The sequence below is a fragment of the Sphaeramia orbicularis genome, chromosome 13, assembly GCF_902148855.1.
Source record: "Sphaeramia orbicularis chromosome 13, fSphaOr1.1, whole genome shotgun sequence".
Classification (NCBI taxonomy): domain Eukaryota; kingdom Metazoa; phylum Chordata; class Actinopteri; order Kurtiformes; family Apogonidae; genus Sphaeramia; species Sphaeramia orbicularis.
Window position 1 is genome coordinate 24,731,664 of NC_043969.1, and position 25,352 is coordinate 24,757,015.

The 25,352-nt window shown below is 37.5% G+C and overlaps 1 protein-coding gene across 1 annotated transcript; it reads right to left on the reverse strand.

Annotated features, from left to right (window-relative positions):
• Positions 1-1,481: 1,481 nt before the first annotated feature.
• gosr1 (golgi SNAP receptor complex member 1) lies at positions 1,482-25,011 on the reverse strand. Its single transcript, XM_030152312.1, has 9 exons — positions 24,946-25,011; positions 24,376-24,487; positions 22,326-22,413; positions 21,794-21,901; positions 21,490-21,581; positions 16,429-16,503; positions 6,548-6,577; positions 2,725-2,807; positions 1,482-2,560 (listed from the first exon to the last, which is right to left on the reverse strand). The coding sequence occupies exons 1-9, from the start codon at positions 24,977-24,979 to the stop codon at positions 2,436-2,438; spliced, it is 747 nt and encodes a 248-aa protein (XP_030008172.1). The 5' UTR covers positions 24,980-25,011; the 3' UTR covers positions 1,482-2,435.
• Positions 25,012-25,352: the final 341 nt, after the last annotated feature.

Here is a 25,352-nt window from a genome sequence, read left to right on the forward strand (position 1 = left end):
TATTCAGGAGCTGGATGCACCAGCACCTCCACGATCCGCTGACAGTGTGTACATGTCTGTAGCAAACTTAGACCGACACGGGTTTCCCCTCTTCAAGTAAGATACATGGAGGAAGATGACACATCCCACTAGTGGAAAAAACAAAAAAGAAAAAAAAGCAGTTGTGCAACATTTGTCCTTCATTAAAACTGCATTTTGTAACTGTCTAAACATTTGAGCTGCTAAAAATAATGATGCACAAACAGTAGCGTCTTCTTAGGATACATTTAAATACTAATACTATGCTAATCTGTAAATTAGTCGTGAAATTCAACAGTTGTACAAAATGCGTCCCCTATTACAATTAATGCTTCTTTTTACTTTTATTTTTATCAAGTAATACACAACCCAGCTATAACAACTGGATTTAATTTAGTTAATTGTTGTGACCCTTCCATTGGATAATGCAGTAATAAATAGGGTTCAGCTTCCACAAATGATTTAACCCTAAATGATACAGGGAGTAGGCTCCCATTTCTTAAACAACCATTACAAGACATATCCTGTGGTCAAGTAAAAGATGTAACTGCTTCAGAAGCATCAAATTATTACATCAAGCAAACAGCTAAGGAGATGCTGAACCTTCTAAAATCAGGCTAAGAACCTATCAGAGCAATATTAAATCTAGGAAAGATAGTGGTGAACCATCATCTTCAGGGAGGAAATGGGGACAGAGAAGAATGTTTAATGATTGCTATCTGAAATCATCTAAACATTTGGTGAAATCAAATAGTAAAAAAAACAAACAAAAGAGGTCACCTGAACCTGAATATACTGAACGACCAGGTCTGAACATCTGTGGATGTTTTTCTTTGCTGATGACACAGACATATTCCAAGATGACAAAACCTGGATCAAACTATCACATCATTTTCACACATGGATTGGCCAGACCTGAACCCCATTGACAATCTTTGAAATGAGTAGAAGACTTTAAATAATGCTCCAATTTTCTCAGCATGAATGCAAGAGCTTGGCCAAAAAGTAATACAACTATGGATGAAAGGAAATAAACGTTGTGACATTGCATAACCCTTTCGAAAACATATCACAGAGAATATGAGCTGTAACTAAAGCTTAAGGCGGTCCTACAAAGTACAAGAATGTGCAAATTTTTTTTTGGCTTTGCAGTGTAAATTACTCAAACAAAAGGGTAAAATACAAGTTTCAGATGTGTTTAGTTGACAAACCTAAAGTTTAAAAGGTCTCCACTTGTACAGATACTTGTTCTACAAGCATATCTGACGGCTACAGACAAGAGAGGGAATTTTGTTAAAATGTATACGGGACAAATTGGTAATCCCCTTTTAGAAATATTGTCTGTGAAGTCTTTCAATGTATCTTACAGAACCTAAAATCTGTGAGGTTTTCTATACTGTTACTCTTACTTTGTGAGTCAGGCATCAAACAAAGGGAATGAGGACAAGAAACCAAATTTATCCTGTGGTCCATTGAAGTGAGGCTATTTTATTTTGATTCCAGTCCAGTAACATCCTCATGCTGTGAGACAAAAACACATTGATGTTTCTCACACAGCTGCCTTGTTCACATTCTTAAACGCTCATCTAGAAACTAAGACTTTAATCTAATGAGTTTTCAGCCCTAACTGCGATCATTTCATCCTTGGACGACTGTGTTAGCTCCCACCTTTAAATCCTTCGGCTTCCGTCTGTTTTGAGGTGAAACCAAATGTTCATTTCAGATGAAATACAACTCTCCACAGTCTGTCTGCAGCAAACCAGTGAACTTAACACAGTCTGGTATACTACAACTGGATCTGAGACTTACTTAGTGGCTCTTGTAAGATGAAACAAGAATGAAAACTGAGCCATGTTGTGGCTAGACATGCTCTGAAATGACAAGGCCCAGAAGACTTTAACAGTTTAGACGATGTATTTTGAAAAATAAATGTTGAGTATCTAGTAGTGTCACACACCGATATGAATAATTTATTAATTCACATTTTACAGCCAACAATGAATGATCCACCCCGCTCCATCAATTAAAAAGAACCGCGCAAATAAAAATCCTTCCACCTGTGAAAAAAATTATGCAACACAGTCTCAGTCTCTTCACACTTTCCTCAGCACAGTTTCTCTCCAGGTAAGTTATCAATATAATTTTTAAAATCTAGTTTATTTGTACTTTTGGTCTCCGTTCCCTGGTTGGTAGATGAGTGCCCAACCACCAGTCCTCCATCTGTCCCATCACTAAATACAAGTTCAGTAGTTCATGTTGGCCAAATTTGTTCCCATCATCAGACTAGACCAACTGAATGTCCTTCTGTTCAGGAGCCTCCAGGACCCTCAAAATCGCTGAACTCAGTTCCCTGGTGGTCCCACAATGTACAGAGCAGAACAGTACCACCCTTTAATGGATGTTAACAGGCCTGGAGTTCAATGAAAAGCGTAAAGCAGAAGGAGGATGGTGCAAACGCCGATCACCGTGCCGAGGATGAGAGAATCTCGTCTCTTCCGCAGGTTGATTCGCTGGATGAGATTGTTGATGGTTGGGAAACGGTCTGAGAGAGGAAAGAGTTAAGGAGTGGCGGTTTTAAATGTTTCACGCTCTGAATTTTTAACCCGACTGGCACTAAAACAATACATCTCAACTTATGGTGCAAATCCACTGAACAGAAGTGGCAGGTTATGTCAAAGTTACAGTGTGGTTTGTTTGAAAGGATACTGGCCAGCGTGTTGACCCGGCTCTGTATGGACTTCAGCATACCCCTCTGGGAGGTCATGTTCTCCTTGGTCGCCATGGCAATGCTAAAAACAGACAGTATGTAATGAGCTGATAAGTGGCAATATTTTGTGTAGTTCAAGTCTTCAGTCCAGTTAAGTGCCTCTGACTGTAAGTGGGTCAACATCAAGTAATTTAATTCCACCAGGGGATGTTTTTGGCAATTCACTGGGTAGAACAAGAGATGGTGCAGTTTAGTGCTCTAAAAACACAAAGGAACCTTTTAAAATACTGCTGAGAGATATATATAATTGAAGGAAATGTCAGAGGAATTTAATACCAGTAGTAGACCTGTCACAGTTAAATCACACTTTGCAAATTCATACCAAGTGTAATTATTTTGTATTACAGTGATAATTGTCACATACTTCTGAATATAATATTAAAAAATATCGGATGAAACAGAAGCGTCAGGTTTCATCGCTGTTTCTATCTAGCTATCATCAGTTGAGCTTTGACGTGTGCTCTCTTATTGATGTTATCTTCTTGTGCTCCCTCAGCTTAAGATGTTTTATTTATTTGTTTGGTTGTTTATTTGGTAGGGACAGTGCATATTAATGAACTAGATGTAAATATGCTGGATTATAGCTAAAATGCTAATGCATCCATCGTCCTTAGCCTACAAGGTAGGTAACAAACAACCATCACAACTAAAACATACAAATAAAATGATAAAAGCAGAACACAGTTGTACAACTCATTAAAAAGGTCAAATACATCACATTGTTTATAAGAACAGGGAACAGCAGCTGTGACTGGCTTTAGGGAGGGGTAAAAAAACACTGTGAAACAAGGAGTGAAACATTAATTTCCGATTGTTTCACTGTGGTTATGTTCTAAATCACATACATGAACACATTATCATAATACTACTGGAATACTCAAGGAGAACAACTGAATAAGTATTTCTTTGAGTTTTTCTGCTCTTGTTTTCAAAGGCAATAAATAGGTATTTTTTTAATTTTGTGCACTGTACTGTATGTATATACTATTGTCAATACAATGTCATGAATATACTATATGTAAATACTATTGGCTTAAGAACGAACACAATTAAAATGTTGACTGCAATTGCATGTATAACAGTAAATCATGAAGAACAAGTGGTGCCAAGCATAACAAACTCTGCCTCTCGCACGTATTGTATCTTATTTTGGCATCGATCCAGATGATGTCATGTCTATGCATGTGGTGATGCCAGCATATCTATTTCCTCTCTATATGTGCCAAGTTTGAAGTAAATTGAAACAAAGTTGATGTTTTTATAGACATTTGAAATTTCGCCCATTGTAAGTAAACAGGGAAAAAAAGATTTTAAAAAATTCATAAAAAATCTGAACTTTGACCTACTTTTCCCAAAATGTAATGAGATCTATTCTGGGTAACTGGCAATCTATAAACCCAATTTGGTATGAATTCAACCAATAGTTTTGCTGCTGAAGTGTTAACAAACAAACAAACCGAACCAAAAACAATACCCCTTGCCTCCCCTTCAGGGGGTGAGGTAAAAACCTAATTATCATGACAGCCATGAAGGGTACCATAAGTAAGTCAGAAGTAGGGGTGCAGCAACTGCAAAATTCTGGTCAGGGAAAGAAAAAAAAAACAACTTAACCTATGTATGCATTACTGTGCAAAATTCCTTGGCCAACGTTAGGTTTGGTAAAGGTCTCTTAAAGTTCTAGTGAGCACAGATGTGCATTTCTCAGTCTCTGTATTAAGATACAATCTGGATATATGGGAAGTATGTACAGCAGTAAAAACAAACATTTCAGGGGAAAAAAACAGCTTCTACAAGCCAAAGTGGTAGTATTTCGTGTGACCACCCTTTGCACCTATATACCTAACAATTTCATTCCAACAACATGAGATTAATTGCATTCATTTTCTGATGTTTTATACCATGTTTCATTCAACACATCAGGTATTTCCAGCCATTTATGCTTCTTTACGTCATAGGGGAAGGGGTCACAATAAATAGTAACTTTAATCTTTAGAACCCATTTAGTTCAGTTTTTTTGTATGTCTTTTAAGGCTCTGTACATATTTGCTGTGTTTTCTTGTTATATCTGAAGAAAACAGAATGAGAAATAAATATATATGCTCATTTCAACCCTGCAAAAACAACAAACCTAAAGGTTGCCTAAGACTTCTGCACAGTACTGTATGTATATAAATAGTCTTTGAGAGTCTCATTACATTATTGTGGAATGAGCACAAAATTAAGAAAAGCCTTTAATATAACAGTAGATAAATTTCAGGTTTAACCATTGTAAAATGACTCCAATACTGATACTGGCTGGTATCAGTAAATATTGGCCTCCATGGATGTTTGGTGCTTCAGTTTGGCAAGAAAGTACCTTTGTATCTAAGAAGTACACAAGCAGTCACATCAGGTTTTAGGTTGAATTAATATTCATGACATTGTCCTTCAGCTTTGTGGGTGCTCATGTGTAGTATAGTATAGAGTTGCTGTGATATTGTACCTCTCTTGTTCTAAAACTTAGGTCTCAGCAACTTTCAGAGCAGGAAAGTGCAGCTGGGCAGTTGGCAGCAAAACTTTGAAGCCTTGTGTTCGTCTTCAGTGGCATCTCTTACAGACAATGATCAATAGCGAATACTGCACCTAGTTTTAAACCTTTCATGTCAACGGGGACATCAGAGTTTGAATTAGATATTTTGTGCAGGAAGTAATTCTGCAGTTTCAGATCATAATGCCACCTGGCCTGCAACAGTAGCTGCCGTGGTTTCACACATTTATTTTATTCTAGTTTTTTGTGAGCATATGTAGAGAAGTGACTTTTGGCATTAAATCACCACAGAAATACCAAAAAAAACAAAAAACAAAATCAAAGCTAATTAGGAATACAAGTACTGTGGACAGTGCTTGAACGAGAAATTGCTGCATTTTTATTTTTACACTATATAGTGTTATACAAGCAGGTGACAACGAGTAAGCACTAAGCACTGCCCACAGGGGAAAATACCACCTTTCCCACAGCGCCAGGGCCCCACAGGAGCCAGGTCAAAACAAACTACACGAAAACTGTTTGGTTCGCAAAGTTACAGCGATAACAACACTGTATGTACAAAGGAGGGAGTTTGTACACTGTATAAATGTTTTTAGTGCATGCAACTTTTGTGTCTCTGTTCAAGGTGTGTTTGTGGGTGAGGTCATGGCATCTCCTCTGGGTGGGTGGAGGTTGCTGAGGGGACAGTCCGCAGTCTTGGCCTGGAGCAGCGTGTTGAGGATCATGTTCTCCTCAGTCAGGAAGAAATAGTTTGCTGACTCCAGCATCCTCGACTAGCCTTTATCTGAGTATTAACCTGCTCATGTGAATCAGAGCTTAAGGATGTGGATTTACTCTAACACTCTGAACAATTAAAGCTTTTGGAATAAGACAAAAAAAACAACTGTGGGTTTGTCTCTAAGTTGTCCCACACCGTTGAGAAATGTAAACTGAGGTGTGAGTTTATGACATTCAGAAGACATGCCTCAGATATTTAACTGGGTTACTTTATACCTAACGAAGCAAAAACACTAGCATTTCCATGTATACATCTGTTCGAAGTGCATTTAAAGGTGTGTATTAAGTGAGTGGGATTTTTTTGGTGGGTCTCCAGCTCAGCCTAAACACAATAGACTCGTAAGGTTTGACATATTGAGGCTGCTTTGGACGCATTTTCATACACAAGGGGTTGTAAATTTAACCACGTAGAAGATGGGCAGTTGTGTTCTATATGTGGGAGACTAAGTGGGTCTTACCTTATTGTGTCGTCCATCAGTCGATCAGAACTATAAAGACAGAGCGTGAGAAGGGAAAGAAAGGAGGAGAAAAAGAGGCCGGTTAATTACTGACAAACGGTAGTGAAGCTAAAACATCAAACTGACACTTCGTCTGAAAGCATTGTTCTCCAGTCACAGTGTGACATGTTCAATTTCAGTCACCTCTAAGCTCCTCTAGCTCTTCACTACCTCAACTCAGATGTCTGGTCTTTGGTAAACCCTTAAAAGTTTACCTCTCTTGAAGGTAAGGTTGGACGATATGGCAGAAAACATTAATTTATTTTCAGTGTTGTGCATAATTCATGTTTTAAATGAATCTTTCAGTCAATATGAACTTAAAGGTAGGGTAGGAGATCCTGGAAAAATGGTTCGAGCAAGCTACAGGGTGGGGAAGCAAAATTTACAATGAACATTTAGTTGTTTTTTCTCAGCAGGCACTACGTCAATTGTTCTGAAACCAAACATATATTGATGTCATAATCATACCTAACACTATTATCCATACCTTTTCAGAAACTTTTGCCCAAATGAGTAATCAGGAAAGCAAACGTCAAAGAGTGTGTGATTTGCTGAATGCACTCGTCACACCAAAGGAGATTTCAAAAATAGTTGGAGTGTCCATAAAGACTGTTTATAATGTAAAGAAGAGAATGACTATGAGCAAAACTATTACGAGAAAGTCTGGAAGATACTATTAAAGAAGAATGGGAGAAGTTGTCACCCGAATATTTGAGGAACACTTGCGCAAGTTTCAGGAAGCGCGTGAAGGCAGTTATTGAGAAAGAAGGAGGACACAGAATAAAAACATTTTCTATTATGTAAATTTTCTTGTGGCAAATAAATTCTCATGACTTTCAATAAACTAACTGGTCATACACTGTCTTTCAACCCCTGCCTCAAAATATTGTAAATTTTGCTTCCCCACCCTGTACATTTTGAAAACACACAGTTTAAAAGTCCAAACCCTTTTCTTCAGACTTCCCCTGAAGCCATGCCTCCAGAGTACCGGACTGTACTCGCAGAGGGGGGAGGGACAAATGGTAGCTGAGTTTGATAGACATATCACCATTCAATCATTTCAATGGGCCAGTTAAAATGATTGGATGGTGTTTTTTCAGTCCTGTCCATTCCACAGGTGACTAAATTTTTTTTATTTTTGTGTTAGAGCATTTAATTAATTGGTTGCAATCAGGGTGTGAAGGGGATTTAAAGCAATATTGTAAAAAATGTTCCAGAAAAACATCTCCTACCCTACCTTTAAGATTGTTGAATGTTGTCGATGTGCATTATGTGTTAAGAATTCAAAACAATTAGAAATAAATAAATCACCACAAGTGACACATGAGGAGGAAATGATACTTATTATTTCATTATAATTCCACCTGTGAGGGGGTGCATTGCTCAGTATGTTAAAAAAAAAAAAAAAAAATGGACACATCACACCTACAGCCTTAAGAACTTCCACTGATTTGAAATATTATCAGGATTAAAATGACTGTCAGTTGTCAATAACTATCCCAAATAATGTCAAATCATTTATTTTTAACTTTAAAGGCTTTGTTGTGGGTGATAGAGTTGAAAACCAAAACAGAACATAAATATTTTTTTTAAAAATCAACACTGGGTAAAAACACAGACTTAATGGAAAAATATATTGCAATTATATTTACTGCAGTATAAAATCATATTATGACATTTTCCATAACCGTCATGGAGCCCTGTCCCCCTCAGTTCAATGTGGCCCCATACTTCTGCCCATATAGTGTATATAAGGCAACATGTAAACATTTATTCCTCAAGATCGATGTAGTTAAATGTCCAAGTGAAAGGACTGACTTAGACAAGGGACACGTTATGATGGTGAGATGACTGTATTTGATCATCACCAAAACTGCAGCTGCTGTCGGGTATTCCAGATCTACTGTGGTCAGTGTCTAGGTGAGGACATCAGGACTTAACAGTTGAAGTACTTACAATCTGGAGGACCTACTTCATACATCACTTCCAATCGTGATTGATGCACCACAGTCTGTTTCTTCTGCTTGCAATATATTAAGTTGCACTGGAAATTTCTTTCTCATTGTACTTTCAGCCTCTCCAGACGGAACTAACAGTAACAGGGTGTAACGGTTTCAGGCTGTAAATCATCAGCGCAAAACCAATTAGGCTGCATTTCTGATCACACCTCTGCAACAACGAACTGAATTTAATGGTGCAGTGTTCGGGGCTGGATTTCCTTCTCTTTTCTCCATATCCATCTTATCAACATCCGCATTGGGACTAATCAGACTGTCCTGCAGCATAATGTAATATGAGTCTTCCCACTGACATTAGTGGGCCCATATCTCTGTTTGTGCCACTTAGTCCCCTGTGGTGGCTATATTACTTCAAACATACAACACAAATTACTACATGTAAAAACAAATGTATTTATTAAGCTTAAATCCAAACTGTTTCTAAAAACTAACATTTCCACTTGAAATTGCTGAGAAACACCTAATATCTTTTTTCCACATCTAAATAGAGGATTCTGACTCTAATGTTGTTGATTTTTGTTTTGTTAAGTTTGTCTGCACCTTAAGGGGGTTTCCCCGCACGGACAGGGAATCTGGACTAAGTAGACCCATGGAGGATTTCCCCTCAGGGACCTTCTGCTCAGACCTCTGTGGAGCTACTTCAAAGCAGGAGTCAAATGCTTGCCTTGTCTACAGAGAATATAGGGAAACACACACACAACACAAACCTCTTATGTTGCAGCACTGGTTTTGTGTCTCTGGTTGCCCATAAACAACAATGCTCTCAGCAGTTTACTCCCTAATTGGAATCAATTTAGATAATGTTCCAGAGAACTAGAGTAAACCAAGCAAACAAATCTGCAGAGATTGTATTTCATAATTCAGTGTTTACTGAACATCCAGCATTCATTCAACCACTTTCTGTTTTATCCAGTTCTCAACTATCTTTGTTTTTTAACCTCTACCCATATGATGCTTTCTCATGTTCAGGTCACCTCAAACCAGGGGAAACTTCTGATACAGGAAATGTCAAAAGAGCCAACCCCTCCGAATCCAAATAAAGTCCAAACAAAGTACTGCCAACACAACCCGGTTTAGCAATCACTGTTGTATTGAAGTAACGTGATACACAAAATCATATGGACATATGTGAAAATATAAGTAATCGGTGTGTGTACTTTTGGTCTCTTTATATAAAAGTACTAACATATTTGTGTAAACTAAAGTAAATATACCATTTTTTTTTCAAACCTCAAACTGGTTTTTAGACTTATGTATTCAAGTAGCTAAAAAATTGATTGGAATTGATTATTACGAGGGTAAAAGGAACAGTGTAATGTATTTAAATTCAAGGAGCACAGGCGTTTTAAAGGCAGATGACTAATTATAACAAATGTGGAACCACTAACATAATCAGAGGTTAATTACATTTGATTTTGGGCCACACAGCTGGAATTATCCAGGTTAACCCTGTGCCAAGTATTGACCAACTGATATCTCACAGGACAAACCATTTCCTGTAGTTCATTGATCTAATCATGATGACATTTGTCCTACTAACGACCCGTAACTTTCATGTATGGTTCCTTAAATCACTTCAGGTAGTAGCCCAGTTGGCTTGACCACAGTCTGTACAAGTAGATAAGGTTGATCACTCTGATCCTGATCTTGTGGTGTAGTAATCTGAAATGTAAATGACTGGAAATGCAAAGAAAACTGACACCAGCCGAGCAAAGTTATCGCATGTCATGACAAGGTCAAGAACATTATTCACCAATCCTCAAAGTAACATGAGCCGTTTTCTCACATTTCCAATACAGTCATGGGATGGACCACGTAGACTTCTGCTGTTGAAATATAGCTGCACATGCACCAATCTGCTAATTGGCTATAGTTTATTTCTGTCAAACAGATACAGTGAATATTTAACAGGATTCAAGCCATTTTTGAAATGAGATGATAACTGGCATAGACTTAGAAGAAAACAGGCTGGCAGTCAGGAGTGGCACAAATGGATTGTGGGATGGTAGTGGCACAACTTGCAGTGAGAGTAGGAGGGGATAGGAGGGGATATCTTACAAAAGCCTGCCTGCAAAAGACATTATTCTTGATTTTCCTTTTTCTCTTAGAAAAAGGTAGCTCAAGTTTATTTCTGTTGTTGTGTGTGTTTCTTAAGAGCATGTTCAGGTTAACAAGAAAAAACATGACCAAACAAACAGTAAACCTGCAACTCTCTGCATGTCTTTTCTTTGCACTTGTTTATTGTATGTTGCTACTGTTAACTGTGAAATTTCCCCATGGTGGGATCTATTTATCTATCTTGAAAGCTTTGACTTTGTAGTTCTAGAATAAAGATGAGTGTGAGGTGTTCTTAATCCACTGAATTTCCTCATCGCTGCAGAACACTGGTGGGTTGGGTACATGGCCCTCTGGTTTTAGCTTTGAGTGGGCTCCCTCTGTTTCCCTGCTCTGTGGTTTTACTACATTAAGTTGCTCATTAGCTGCAAGCCGATTGCCTACATGTTCTAGTGTCTTCTGCCACAAACACACACCGACATTAAACAGTCAGTTATGTGTTCTGCTTGAATACTTATGGCTACCATCATCATGCATTAGAAATACTACAGTTAGCGTTAAAAGATAAGTATGTGGAAATGTAATGCAGGTGGTATTCAAATATAAAGTAAAACTAAAACTTGAAAGTATTTTTAACTTCCTTTAAACTCTAGAAGTAATCTGTTCTCAGGTTGGCCTTCAGAGCAATATGAGGCAACAAACAAAATCAGTCAAAAAGCTTGCCAAGGAAAATGGTCTTGCCAATACTAGCATCAGCTACAGAACACAAACTGCAAAGCGAAGAGGAATAGTGGTCACAAATCAAAGCTCGGAGCATGTTCAAAAGCCACTGTTATTCAATCACAAACATTCTGCAAGATTCACTGGCTGCAGCTATTGTTTCTCTGAAAAACAGTGACAACTACAGACCAGTGTCAGCAGACAAACACTAGCAGACAGTAAGCAATGACTTACTTAAATATAAGAGTAAATACTGTTCAAAAGGGAGACACTTTGATTGCATTGGGAGATCAGAGTTTTCTGCTGCTCACTGTGCCAATTAGAAAAAGGCCTCTTCTCTAACAGGAAACAAACAATAAATGGCACAGTGTTTATGTGGATAATGTGTTTATAGGAAAAAGCACTTCAAAGGTTATAATGGACTTCTATGCATCAAATACTCACTGAATATGATTAATGCATGCAATATGTTTAGGATTAATGACTCCTACACTTTAGGAGTAAAGCACAGAAATGAAGAGATGGACAATTATAAGTCAAGGCAAGAAAAAACTACCAACTGAACTTCACAAAGTTTAGACTTTCCAAGTTCCCCTCTGGTTTAGTCATGGCCATACATCCTCAGAGCTCCCCTTCATTGATTACATTAGCATATCAGATAAAATACTTAGGAAAGGAATCAAGCCAGGAACAAAGTAAAGAGAGAGCGACTGATGCAAGATGTAAGGAGGGCCACCACTAACAGAAGAAATTGCTACACGTCCCGTTTATCCAGAGGTTCCATTTATTTCAATTAACCAAGGCCTCTGAGCCTGGTCACACTAGCACTAGCACCACTACTACAGGCAGTGATCATGCGTGTCCCTCTGGATACACTGTACTGAGTTTTTTTTCCCTTAAATTATACTTATAATTTATATCATCATTCATATTTATTATTTCACCTCAGTTCACCCCATAGCTGTGCCATTCTGAACGCAAGTCCTTATTAAAGGGACCACTACCTTTAGAGCTGTTCTATATGAACTCTAATGGATCTGCTCCTCCATCTTTCTAGTTTATTCATCCCCAACTTTTATGACACAGAGAGACACGGAAAAACAGACTTGCTGTGAAGTATGAAGGAGGAACCAGGGAATGAGTACGCAGCATGAGAATGATCAGGTACTTCTGCTGCATTGCCTCTAATACCTAAATCGCATCAAGTTACAACTATCACAAACACTTGCTCAGGGTTTTAAATGTCACTCTCAATTACAATCATTTCTAACAGCATCTGCTTTAACATTTTAACTGGAGGCAGGTCCAAGGGATTTGTCACTACTGGCTAAACAAGTGGAGGCTGTCTTCAAAATGAATGGTTGCATGTCTGTCTCTGTTGAGAAGAAGCACAGACTGGCAGGCACTCCACCCACCGCAGTACTTTGTAGATTAGCTGGAATGGACTTGTTTTCTATTGGACAGTGATTAGTCTCTGCTGATCATTCTGGCAAAGCTGGTACCTTCCCTTGCCATATATTGTGGACTATCAAACACACACACACACACACACACACACACACACACACACACATACACACTTGATTTTTTTGTGCAATTGTGAGCAGAAAATCTTCATCTTAATGTAGGCTGACTTCCCACAGGTAAAAAAAAGCCAAGACTACAAACAGCACATTGTGACAAGATGGGCTGCACTGCCAACTGTCTAACGGAGCATCAATATCAAATCTCAAATTTTTTCCAGGGTCAGCAAAGATCAAATAAATTGACAAAGGGAGTGCACCATCATTCATATCATATTGCTAAAACTGCCTTCTTGTAAAGAGAGTTTTACAAGGCTGTGGCATGAGGCAAGAAAAGGATGAACCAACCCACATTTTATCACTTTTTATCGAGTGCACATGCCCAGACCTCAAACCATTTCTCTGGCCAATAACACATTTCAGCCTTTTTCTCCTCAGGCCCTTTTTCCTGTTTCATGCCTCTAATAGGATCAATCAAGCGTAACTCGATCCACATCTCCTCTTTCCCCTCTCTGCCCTGTCAATGGTGGGGAAGCCCTATAATACGAGTTGTGGTTTAATAGGATAATTTCATTATCAATATCATGATCAATTTTGCTAGACTGCCATGTGAGCTTGACTGCTGGGAACGCTGGTGGTAACAGCAAACTGTAGGCTCTGGAACAATGTGTCCCTGGCATTTTCAAGAAAGTAAATTACATTTGGATGCATGGTACTGAGTGTGAACAAAAGAGAACAGTGTGGGTCATGAAAATGCTTGCATCTATTCAGTGACAGGAGTGGAAGAAGAGTTCGTACGATGTTCCAGGACATTCATTCATGAAAGTGTTCAGTCCATCTTTTTCTCAGATTGTCATATCACACCTCCATTTGACACATTGTGGAGTGTGTGTGATTATTGTAACATCTTAGTGACACAACGCCAATGTGATTCAATACCGGAAAAAAGGCTGCCTGATTCCACATAAGTAAGAATATTATTTACTTGACAAAAATCTAATGAGACATTGGAACCTCTCAATCCATACTCTACTTACAAGAAACACTGAAATGACATGGTGATCATAATCCTTTATTAGTTCTATTTGCCACTAGTGTAAAGATCCATAGAAGTGAGTACCCATCAGTTAGTCCTGTTTTAAAGCATGGAACTTGAAAGTCATTCACATAGCCGTAGACATTTTCTAAATCAATTTTTTAGATGATTTCATGATGCTCTAATGATTGTGGCTAAATAAGGACACAGGTATGGCCTTAATGATCCACAATGACAGTTTTCAATCCCAAACTATTAAGTAATAGGGGCTGGGCAAGCGGTAACGGATGGCCAGCCTTACTACATTTTTGTCCGCCCTTTCACAACTATTTATGGTAGAAAGATGAATGATACCTTATTTTGCAGGGAAAAATGAGCACTTTTAGATGTGTGACTGAAAAAAAATGTTTTAACCTAATTTTCTGGCTTAAAAATAAAAAAAATCCCTCAGTAACAGATGGACAGAAAATTAAAATCTGTTTTTGACCACTTCATAAAACCTGCCTTAAAGTACGGTTAAAATTTTCATAAACTGTAAAATCTTTACTGTTGGTCCTCTAGGGTGTCTATTTTGCAAAACAGTAAACAGTTTGTACTTTTTCAATATATAAGGGCATAAAATTGCAAGAGTTTCGGTAACAAATGGGCACAGCCATTATGGTAACGGAAGGACAAGGGAAAACATTTACAAGTTTCAATTGTTTATTCAGCATATTTATTACTATATACATTGCATATATAATACCACCAGTCAAAGGCCTTAAACTAATTTAATACATTTTAATATATATTTATCTTACTTTATTCGATATTTGTAACCACTGTAAAAACAGTAGTAAAAGGTTTTTAAATTGACCTTGCAACTTATCGTAAGTATAATCCATTATTATAGTCCAATAGAAGAGGATCAAAGTCATGCTTTGAATTGCACTGAGAGACAAAGAATACAAACAAAAATTTATGCTGAATATAATGCCATCTTAGTATTTTTAAAACACTTTTCTAAAAAATAAAGCTTGTCTTGGACACTGGAAGTAATGTACTTTCAAAATACATAAGTCTTCAAAAGGTGATTTTAATTACCTCTACCAAGGAGGTTATGTTTTTGCCGGCGTCTGTCTGTCTGTCTGTCTGTCTGTCTATCTGCAAGATAACTCAAAAAGTTATGGACGGATTTGGGTGAAAATTTCAGGAAATGTTGATACTGGCAAAAGGAACAAATGATTAAATTTTGTAGTGATTGGGGGTGGGGGGGCACTGATCTACCTTGGCGGAGGTCTGCGCTCTCCGAGTGATTCTATTTTTTTTTTTTTTTGATCTAGATGTTAACCTTCCCTTGGCCCCAATATTATCTAAAGATGGCAATACAATACAATATATGTTTATATGCACAACCATCCCAGCAGCGATATAGAAATGTGCCTCCATTGCTTTTGTATTTAAATAATCTAAGCTATCCTTACTCCAAAGTAGGAGGCAGACCATTTTCAAGAGAATGGAGTGAAGCTTTCTGCAGATAATTGACACATTCTTCCATTTAGTTACCTTTAGTCACAACAGAGACTGAGAATTTTCCCTGTATTTACTGAATAATGTACTCATTATCAGATGAATAACCCAAGCCAGTTCCACTGGTCCCGTGTGATACGTCAGAGTGCGTTCATCTTGCCCTGCTGACATCTAATTTTACTTCACATGCAGGGTGCCTCACACCTCTCACATAGAAATCTTGCACACTCTACTACCACATGCTGTTCAACTGTGCTCCGGAGTCAGCCAAACGCTGGCAGGATGCTAATGAGGTTGCTGGCGGATCATGCTTTGACCTACTGTGTTAAAATTCACTTTTTTTTTTTTTTTTTTTAACAGATTTAAGATGCAAAGGTACCAGAGTGGAACAGGACATTAACAAGAGCCTAATAAGAGTAAATCTAGATAGAAAAGTATTCAATTTAATCCGCATTACTAATTAAAAAATGTTTAACTCATAACAAATGAAGGAAAAGGAGCTTTACTAGAGTATTACTACAAGGGCAAATAATAGAGCATCCACCAAGGGAAAAAAAGTGCTGTTCTAAAACGTGTTATTCTTTGAGCCATGTGCTACCCATGTACCAAATTTAATGGAATGGTGACGCAATATCAGAAACATAACTTCCATGGCAGTGGCAATAAAGTTTCACGGGCTGCCAGAGTTTCAAAACAAGCTTCAAGAGCAGCAATGATTTTCAGTGTTATTCCAAATAGCTGGGCAACAATAAGGATGAGTTATCCCTGCTTTGACTTCTGGGAAGCTGAGTTGTTGCTTTGCCAGAAAAGAATGTAGAGCTCTGGAAAAACTGGCAGCTACATTGTTCCTAGAACTGCTGAGACTGAAATATTAACGCCAACAAAATGTACCAATATAAAACTCTGCTTGAAGTAAAAACTGTTGATTATTTTGTTGTTGAACACGTCAAATCTGTCACAAAAAAAGTGCTGAATACTTACTTTCTCAGGTGCTCGTGTTCCTTTAGAAACAACTCTGTCCTTCTGTTGTTGACCCCCGAGCCACTCTTGTAAGTCCTAAAACAAGCATACAGATTGAAACACTAGTTAAAATTCTGTCAACAGCAAAAGACGATTAAATGATAAATACACAACAGACTTTAGAACTATCTCAGAATGATTAAATAATTTTGGCTATTTGATAGATGTTTTCATGTTTGATGTAGTCAGTAAGTAATTTGCTATCTGGATAGCTACATGTAGACAATTTAATTACTACACCGTAGATACTGTCATAAATATTAATTCTGCTTCTGTATCAAGTCAAAGACAGGTCTCTTAATCAGCCCCTCATCCACTGAAAAAAAAAAACAGTTGACTCAAAAAAAGATGTCAACTGCACTTATAATTGTATCTAATTGATTATTTATTACACATCTCAACTATGTGGATGAAAGTCTTACAATACAATTGCAAACTGAACCCAAACTTTACACAAGCAGCTGCACTTTGTTTTGATTTCAGTGGAAGCCATCAAACTAATTAAAACTGCAGGAATTGAAATCAGCAGGGAAAAACACTGTAAATGTGTGGATGAACTGATACTGTTTCATGCGGTTAGAAAAGTGAAGCCACTTCTCCGTGCTTCAATGTCAAGTCACGAAGTAGAGCAGTGAAGTCAGATCCAGGTAAGAATCTAAACAACAAACAACAATTACAGCTGTCGGTCACGTATTTACCCTCTGTACCTGTCCGAAAATGCCTGTGATTATCCAAAGTCTGCTCACAGGGTAGATCAGACCACTTAAATTACAATATACGGACAGGTAATTATATCAAAAAAAAAAAAAAAAAAAAAAAAATATATATATATATATATATATATATATATATATATATATATATATATATATATATATATATATATATATATATATATCTCAAGCACGACAGCTTTGAGTGATGAAAATATGCTTAGTCAATTGTTTTTGTCTTTGACAACACTACGTCCATGAGGGTTTTTCAATAACCACAAATCTTTCCACGTAGGTACATCAAAGCAAACATGCAGAGATACAATTATGATCTGAGCAAAATGGTTTTCCATGGATCAGGATGGCACAGTAATGGGCTCAGCTCACTTTATTGATGGGTTGGAGGTTTGTCACTTCTTATACTACTCCTGAAACTATTTAAACTTATGTACTGAAGAAACACCACCAGTGTAACTGCACATAGACTAAAGGTTATCAAATCACAGTTGGCGCCAATACTACTGCCCTTCCTGAAGATGAGTTTCAGTAAAAGCTTTCCCTTAGTTCGTGAGAAGAAATCTTCTAATGTGGAGCAGAGGCAGGAAGTATTTGGTTTGCATTAGCAGTAACTTAACACAGCAAATACTGCTATTGTATGGATGTATGAACTCATTCAGGGAGGGGTGGAAAGGGCTAAAACAGGGCAGACTGTTCCACTCTGGGTCCTCCATCACTCACTGTCTTCTTCCTTTTTATTTATTTATCCTGAGAACATGCTACTGACATTAAGGTGCAAATAATGCAAAATATAAAACCGCAAAGTAACATAAGCATTAAATGATCCATGTTTCGATGAGAAATTATTTTTGTTCACCTTGGCTTAGTATTTTGTTGGAGAACCGAGCATTATCTTTAAAATAAATCATAAATTCCATCCATATATTGACAGAGAAAATCTCCTGCAAATGAAACATTGTAAATGTGTAAAATTGTGCTCCGTTTCCTGCCACCTGGTAACAGAGCAGTCAAAGTCAATGGGTTGTGTGTTATTTTGCTAACAGAGCAGACACATCACATCCATTCTGCTTTGCTTGATGCGACTCTGCCTATCAGCATCTCTGAACAGCTCTCCTCATTTATTACAGCCCCACCCTCCTGTTGGGCGTGAACAAGATAAAGAGCAGGAAAGGAGGGGGGAGAGACAAAGGATCTGTGAGACACAAGAGTATGCACACATATATACCATAAACCTCCTACCCCACCCACTCACTGTTAGCAGTCTGAGAACAAATATGTCTACTTCATCCCCAGTGCACCATCCAAAGCCTGTGAATGGATGGTGCACACACTGCAGACTCCACAGTGGCTGCCTAGAGCCCAAACTAACCACCCAACCAGCACTGCCACGACGCCTTTAGGGAGTGAAGTACTGAGAGCCAGCTCCATCACTCTAGCTTGGCTTTTTTAAAAGGGCACCAATGTAAATCACAGGCTACATGTCATTTTTGTTACCGACATTTAGAGTAAGGCAGGAGCAGAGCCTCGAGCTCCAGTTGTGAATGGCATAGCTTCACATCTACCTCTACAGAAATGCCTATGACAAAAATATGCAAATACGCCACAACACATAAATAATGTTTCATACAAATACTGTATATGCACATGGTTGATTGTGTAAATTAGATTAAAACTATTCTTTAAATATGTATTGATTAGTGTGTGTGTGCGTGTGTGTCTACAACAGGGCAGCATCCTGTAGTCAGGTGTGCTCCCAAGATCTCTACTGCCCCCTACCTAAACAAATGGAGAACAGGCTTTTCTGCAGCAGGTAAATGCTGTTGCAAAATGGCATTTTCCAAAAAGTAACTGTTCAGCTCATCATTATGTGCAGGTATACTGCCCTTGAACCGTTATGGTATCATGGCCAACATCTTCAGTGACACAACATTCAATTTCATATCACATTAACAGGACACGTCATAACAGTAACTATTGTGCAAATGAAATGGCTTCAAAAATGACTGTATTGTACCTGTCTCGCGAGACAAACCTTGAGATTAAAATAAAGACTAAAAACAGAGAAAACTTTAAGAGACCAAATTAAAACAACAACGTCTAAAGAAAAGGGTGATAACGTAAGGTCAACTGTAGTACAAATGAGACAAAAAATGTCCCTGATTTAAGTACAAAAAGCCCAGTGTTTCTACTGGTTTATAACATGTTACTGCCTAACCCAAGCTGTTTCAATCATTATGTTTATGTATGTTCTAAACTAGGTTTCTATATTTATTATCAATTGATGCATGATAAAAGCGCAATACCATTTGTTATTCATCTAGTTTTACCTCTGTTCTGAAGAATAACTAATTTAAATCAATACACATTATAATTTTTTGTCACTTTTGTAATTTGAAAAATAAGCAGGCACAGGGCAGGTCATCAGAATAAAATGTGGAAAATTAATCAACTAACCCTTCAACAATCTCGCACTGGATTCTTGTCCCAGTAGTAGCTGTAATTCTCCTACCTGTAAGCTCAGATGCTGCTCTCATTTGCAGCCGTACTAGATGGATGGAGGGATCAATAGGAATCCTGCAGTGCAGCTTACCATACGCTCACTGCTGCGTCTCTCCGATCAATAAGCCATTACAAAAAGAAAAAAAAGAAAAAAGATCTGGGGGAGACCCATTCCATTCCAATACCCTCACAATTGAGCCAATCTGAAGAAGATGCCCTTTCTCAAAACAAAACCAAAGAGACCATGAATCTTCTTCAGTTTTAATGGCAAATGTTTTTTTAGCAGCATAACCAAATGGAGGCCAAGGTTCAATAATCTCTTGAAGGGATACGGTCACTGTAATTAGAAACCTGTAATTAATACTTAGCAGTTTTCATTCCAGCACAAAGAATGAGACAAAATGGTGCATCACAGCGCAACATTATATGTTTTATGAATGTTACAGTTTTAATTTTCTACTTTGTAATTAATCGGTCAAACTAATAAAACACAGTCATGGGATTTGTTGTTCCAGAATCTATTGTATTTAGCCTCCCTACCTGCCTGAAAACATGTACAACAATTGCTGCATCATGGAGTAGCTCAAAACTCACCAGAAGTGGGTAGAAATTTTCTTTCCTCTTAGACCATTTCATTTACAAGATGCTAAGAGCTAATTATAGTATTTTGGCCCGAGGATTGTCGCCCACAGAAGATCTTTATAAGTCAATTTTGGCAACAGCATTCTAAGGAATGACTGGTGTAGCCCATCAATAAATGCCTTTTAAAGATAACTGACTTTAAAATAAAATAATAGCACTGAGGTATTTTTTAAATGTCAAATTTGGAAAAATATGTGACATTTTCCGATAGAAATAATACATTCATACAATTATAATTTCTCTAAATCATCACTTCTGCTTCTCTGTCTGTGTAAAGCGATTCACCAGCAGAGACCCTGCCCTCTGAATGTATTTCTCCATTTCATTTTGTTTTGCTGTGCTTGGGAGGTTTCTGGCTGAGAACCTTCAAAAATAATAACAATGGATTGGATTTATATATAGCTTTTTTAGGTACTCAAAGTGCTTTACATTGAATCCATTATTCATTCACTCCACAGTCTCACACTGGTGGCGGTAAACTACATCTGTAGCCAGAAATGTGGCTGTTAATCCGGGCCGTTCGCCACCAAACAGTCATTGACATTCATACAGCAGTGTGAGTGACACTTAATAACAGTATCAACAGTACTGTATATGGGTGAAACTATTTAAAAACTAAGTAACTCCAGTTCATTCTGCTTCTCTCATTTACTCCTCTTAGGGTGGTGCAGTTCTGTTTGACAAACAAAACACTCATAATCACACCATGTAACAGGAGGACGCATTTGCCTCGTCAATTCCCCCTAGAACATTCCCATAGAGTTTTGTAGAGGTCTAGGTATGTTTATTTGTGCTTTTAGAAAATACCGTTTTTTTTCTCTGCCTAACACTTCTCAATTACAACTACCAGATACAGCCTGATACGAAAAAGGCAAAAATGATGTTACTTGTCACTGGAGCATATTACGGTAGAACTCTTGAATGTAGACAGACAAACCTTGACATTAAAATGGTAAAATGCCCACTTAATGACCAGGGTTGGGTGTCTTATTGAATGATGCAAATCTTTGCCAATACATACATGACAGAGAGGAGGAGCATACTAGCCACTGTTAGGCTTCCTGTGAGTACTGTGTAAATGTTCAACAAAGACCAAAGTTCAACATGTGCTGGTCCGGTTGGCTACATGGTTAAATCAGTAAATACTCACTCAATGTCTTTTCTGACAGATCCTAGTAGGTCTTCCCTTTCCCTAATGGCCAAGAAGTTGCCTTTGGTTTTGTGGAATTCATGTGTGTAATCCTGGAAAGAGGACAAATAAAGTGACATTTACAAAGTACTGGATTAGGACTAAAGCCTAAACACAAACGTTCATTTGTGTTCCTCCGTGTACTTTTTTTCTTCCTTAGTTAATTTCATAAAATCCATTAATGTTATTGCCAAACTGTTTCACGGCAAGCACAAAGTAATTAAAAAAGTAGTACAAAAAAGGTGAAACCGTGCAAAAGACAAACCTGTAGGATGTCTCTGTGTCTCTGAAGGGTGTGCATTAGTGCAGCATTGAGAGAAGCTGTACCGGGGGTGTTGGTATACTCTGCCATCTTGTCATTCACAAGAGTTAGCTAACAAATAATAAATTAATAAATAAAAAGACAAGTAAATAAAACAGGTTGCAGAATATAAATATCTTATATCATATTACATACATAGAAAAATCAACACTCAGAAACACAAACAAAAAAGTCAACTGTCTAGAGTACAATTTCACAAATGGAAACAGCTAAATAATAGTGTATTCCAGGTATACAGCTATTTATTATTTATTTCTAAGTGTTGTGGTCTCTTGCATCAACTTCCTTCAAACTGGCACATGCTGAGTAAAGCAACTGCTTTGTGTAGATTAAGGTTTTGTGCTAAAAATAAATAAAATATACAGTTAAGACACAATGCAGAGCAGGCCACTGTTAATATAAAAGCAGGTTCTTATTTATTATAGTTATTTCGTTGTACTTTTACGGGCCATTTGGCACAAAAGAGTTAACTTACTTTCGCCAGCAGCTGTTCAATCTCCACTGACATCGTATCAAACATCCTGTCCTGGGTTGAGTTGTTTAGCAGAGGAGTGGTGTCTGACCTTTATAAAGAAAAGCAAATAATGGAGAACAATTCACAGATGGCAGATTCAATTATAGCAGTCATCAGTATGTACAGTGTAACTGCTGGAACAGACGCATACATTTTCTAAATGGCCAAAGAATATGATATACATCCTCACAATAGGATGCATCAGAGGAAAAGGACGTGTTTTAACCAGCTACGCCTGGACACCATGCATTGGTTGCGAACCATCTGATTTCAAAGTTAATGCAACTCATTTTACAATCATAATTTTTCAGTGATGAATGTATAACCTCAAATTACAGTCCTTAAAGTTTTCCAGAAGTGCATTAAATACTACAAGAGCCAATGGTGAGTTAAGTATGTGTGAATAGAACCCTGAAGCTGGTGTGAATTCAGTATATTGTTCATACAGCTTTCCTTCCTGCTGTAACACTTTCCTGTAATGACTGCCCGCAGATTTAAGTATGTCTCCTCTCGTAAACAAGTATATTTTCAAAGCGTAACATTTGACTTTTACTGCACAGAATTATGCCTGTGTAGAGTTTGACGCTTCAAGGGTTTTCTCCTATTTATCTGCTGAATGGAAAACATTTCTCACAGCTCATATATCTGAATTTAAAAGGGCAGACCTAGCAGTAAGACAAAAATTTACAGGCCAAATGTAATGTCATATGTTACTTTTACAAGACATAGAAACATCTGAAACCTGAAACTAGCAGTGCACAAAGATTGAAAATGAAAAATTCTAATGATAACCAGATGCATTTCGGAAATTAATCATATATACAGTGCTCTGCAAAGGTTTCAGCCCACTTTCAGCGTTGTTTTTGCAGGGTTTTAATGATAATATATATTTACTTCTCAGTCTCTTTTTTGCAGTAATCAATAATATACAACACAAACATGTACAGAATTAAACATGAACATGTAAATATCACAATTACATGTTTTCTAAGTATTTTCAATCAAGGTGAAGAAGATGCCAATTATTATTTTTTTAAGTTAATCAGTTTCATTTTATTAAATGTTGTTTTTTAATTAGATTCAGCTTTTTACTCATTTTTATCATGACTGAAGGTAGAACATTTGTCCTTGTGTGACTTTAACCTACGAAACACCTTCACATTTGCACATCCATCTAAAAATAGGCTTTTATCCAAATTACCACCTTACGTAACATTCTTACTTGAGTACAGATCTCATCATCATCACACTAGGTCACAGGGGCAATTGGTTTTTAAAATTCCTCACACACTCAACACTGAACTGGGAAAGACTGGTTTCTGGTTGTTCAGACACTTTAAAGCTCAACAGGTCTCTATTTATTTTAAATAACACTTGCAACTTTCTTTTGACTAGTTCTGCCATTTGTGTGTCCATGTGTATGAGTGTTGCCTTGGTTGATTTAATCATGTTAGTAACCATAAATGTTGTAGTCAGGTGTCTCTTGCAAAAAAAAAAAAAATCTTGATCTCCAAGAGAAATCCTGACTAAATAATGAGTAGAGAAAGAAAACCTTTTGAGAACAGTAGCCGGTGCTTCTCTGTTGACAAGGAAAAACTAAACAAACATCTGGATGGTTATTGTCTACAGATGATCTTATATCAGCTATGCAACCTTTTCATTTTTTCCCAGACCACACTAATGTAAAATAAGAATGAATAATTTTCTTAAATGTATGTTTTAACTGGTAACTGGGACATCATAATTATTCTCTGTACAGGTCCACAATATGTTGTATTCTGACAATACTACTCATCATCTGGAAGGACTCTCATGGATTCAAGCACTGATTTTAAATGTGCCTTTTTGTTTGTTTGTTTGTTTGTTTGTTTGATTGTTTATATGTTTCTATTATGTATGTATGGCTTGTAAAAATCTCAATAAATATATTATTGAAAAAATTCATGTTTCAAGTGTTGGTGTAGTCTTGAGGCTCATTGTTCTGCAGGTGTATTACACAGGACAAACTTACGTGTCTCCTCGCCGTCCATCTCTGGAGCTGCTGTAGCTGGTGCACAGTTTACTGAAGGAGACCAACTTCAGGTCAAGTTCATTCTCCAACTGTCTGGCCTGCTTTCGCAGATCTGTTCATCACGCATACACAGACAAAACAAATGTAACTACCGATAGCAAACAGTTTGCTGTAAAAACCGGAGCAACGCTACTTTACTTTGCCCAGAGGAAACTGATGCTAATTTACACCAGCATTATATATCGTGGAGAATGGTGGTTTCTTATACTGTAGTGTAGTGATAGCAGTCGACAACCCAGTACAATAATAGCTGACACTCGTGACTGTAAATATGCTAAGATGCTAACCCGTTAATGCGAGTATAGTGATTTAACAGCTTAACTTACAAGGCGTGCGATATGTTAGTTAGCTTGATACAGACACACGGACATGTACCCGCTTTAACACTAGATGAACAATACAAACACACCCATGCGGACACTGTTAAATAGACTGCTGCATATGATTAATAACGTACCTAACTGCCTTAGTGAGTAGTCTAAACATTTGGGTCAAATTGTGCTACTTTACCTTCCCAATAGTTGCTGCTTCCTATTCCTGCCATCTTTGTTGTTCTGCGACGTCACACACTTCCGGTATGTATGACGTGTCTGTGCGTAAAGCGTCAACTTTGAGCATCCAGTTACAACACCGCCATCTAGAGACAACATGAAGGCACTACAACAGAGAAAATTACAATAAATCTAAAATCATCATGATTCCCTTTCTTCAGAAGGGAAAAAGGAAAAAGGTTTTTTGTTTGTTTGTTTGTTTGTTTGTTTGTTTAACATTTTTTTATTTATTAATGGTGATAGAGACCAGTTTCTGCCAAATGGCTTCATCACCATGAGCATCTTCACCATCTGACCACAACTGCTTGTTTAGCTTTTCACTTCATTTAACCTGAGTGTTCTTATTCTTGTTTAGGCATGAAAAAA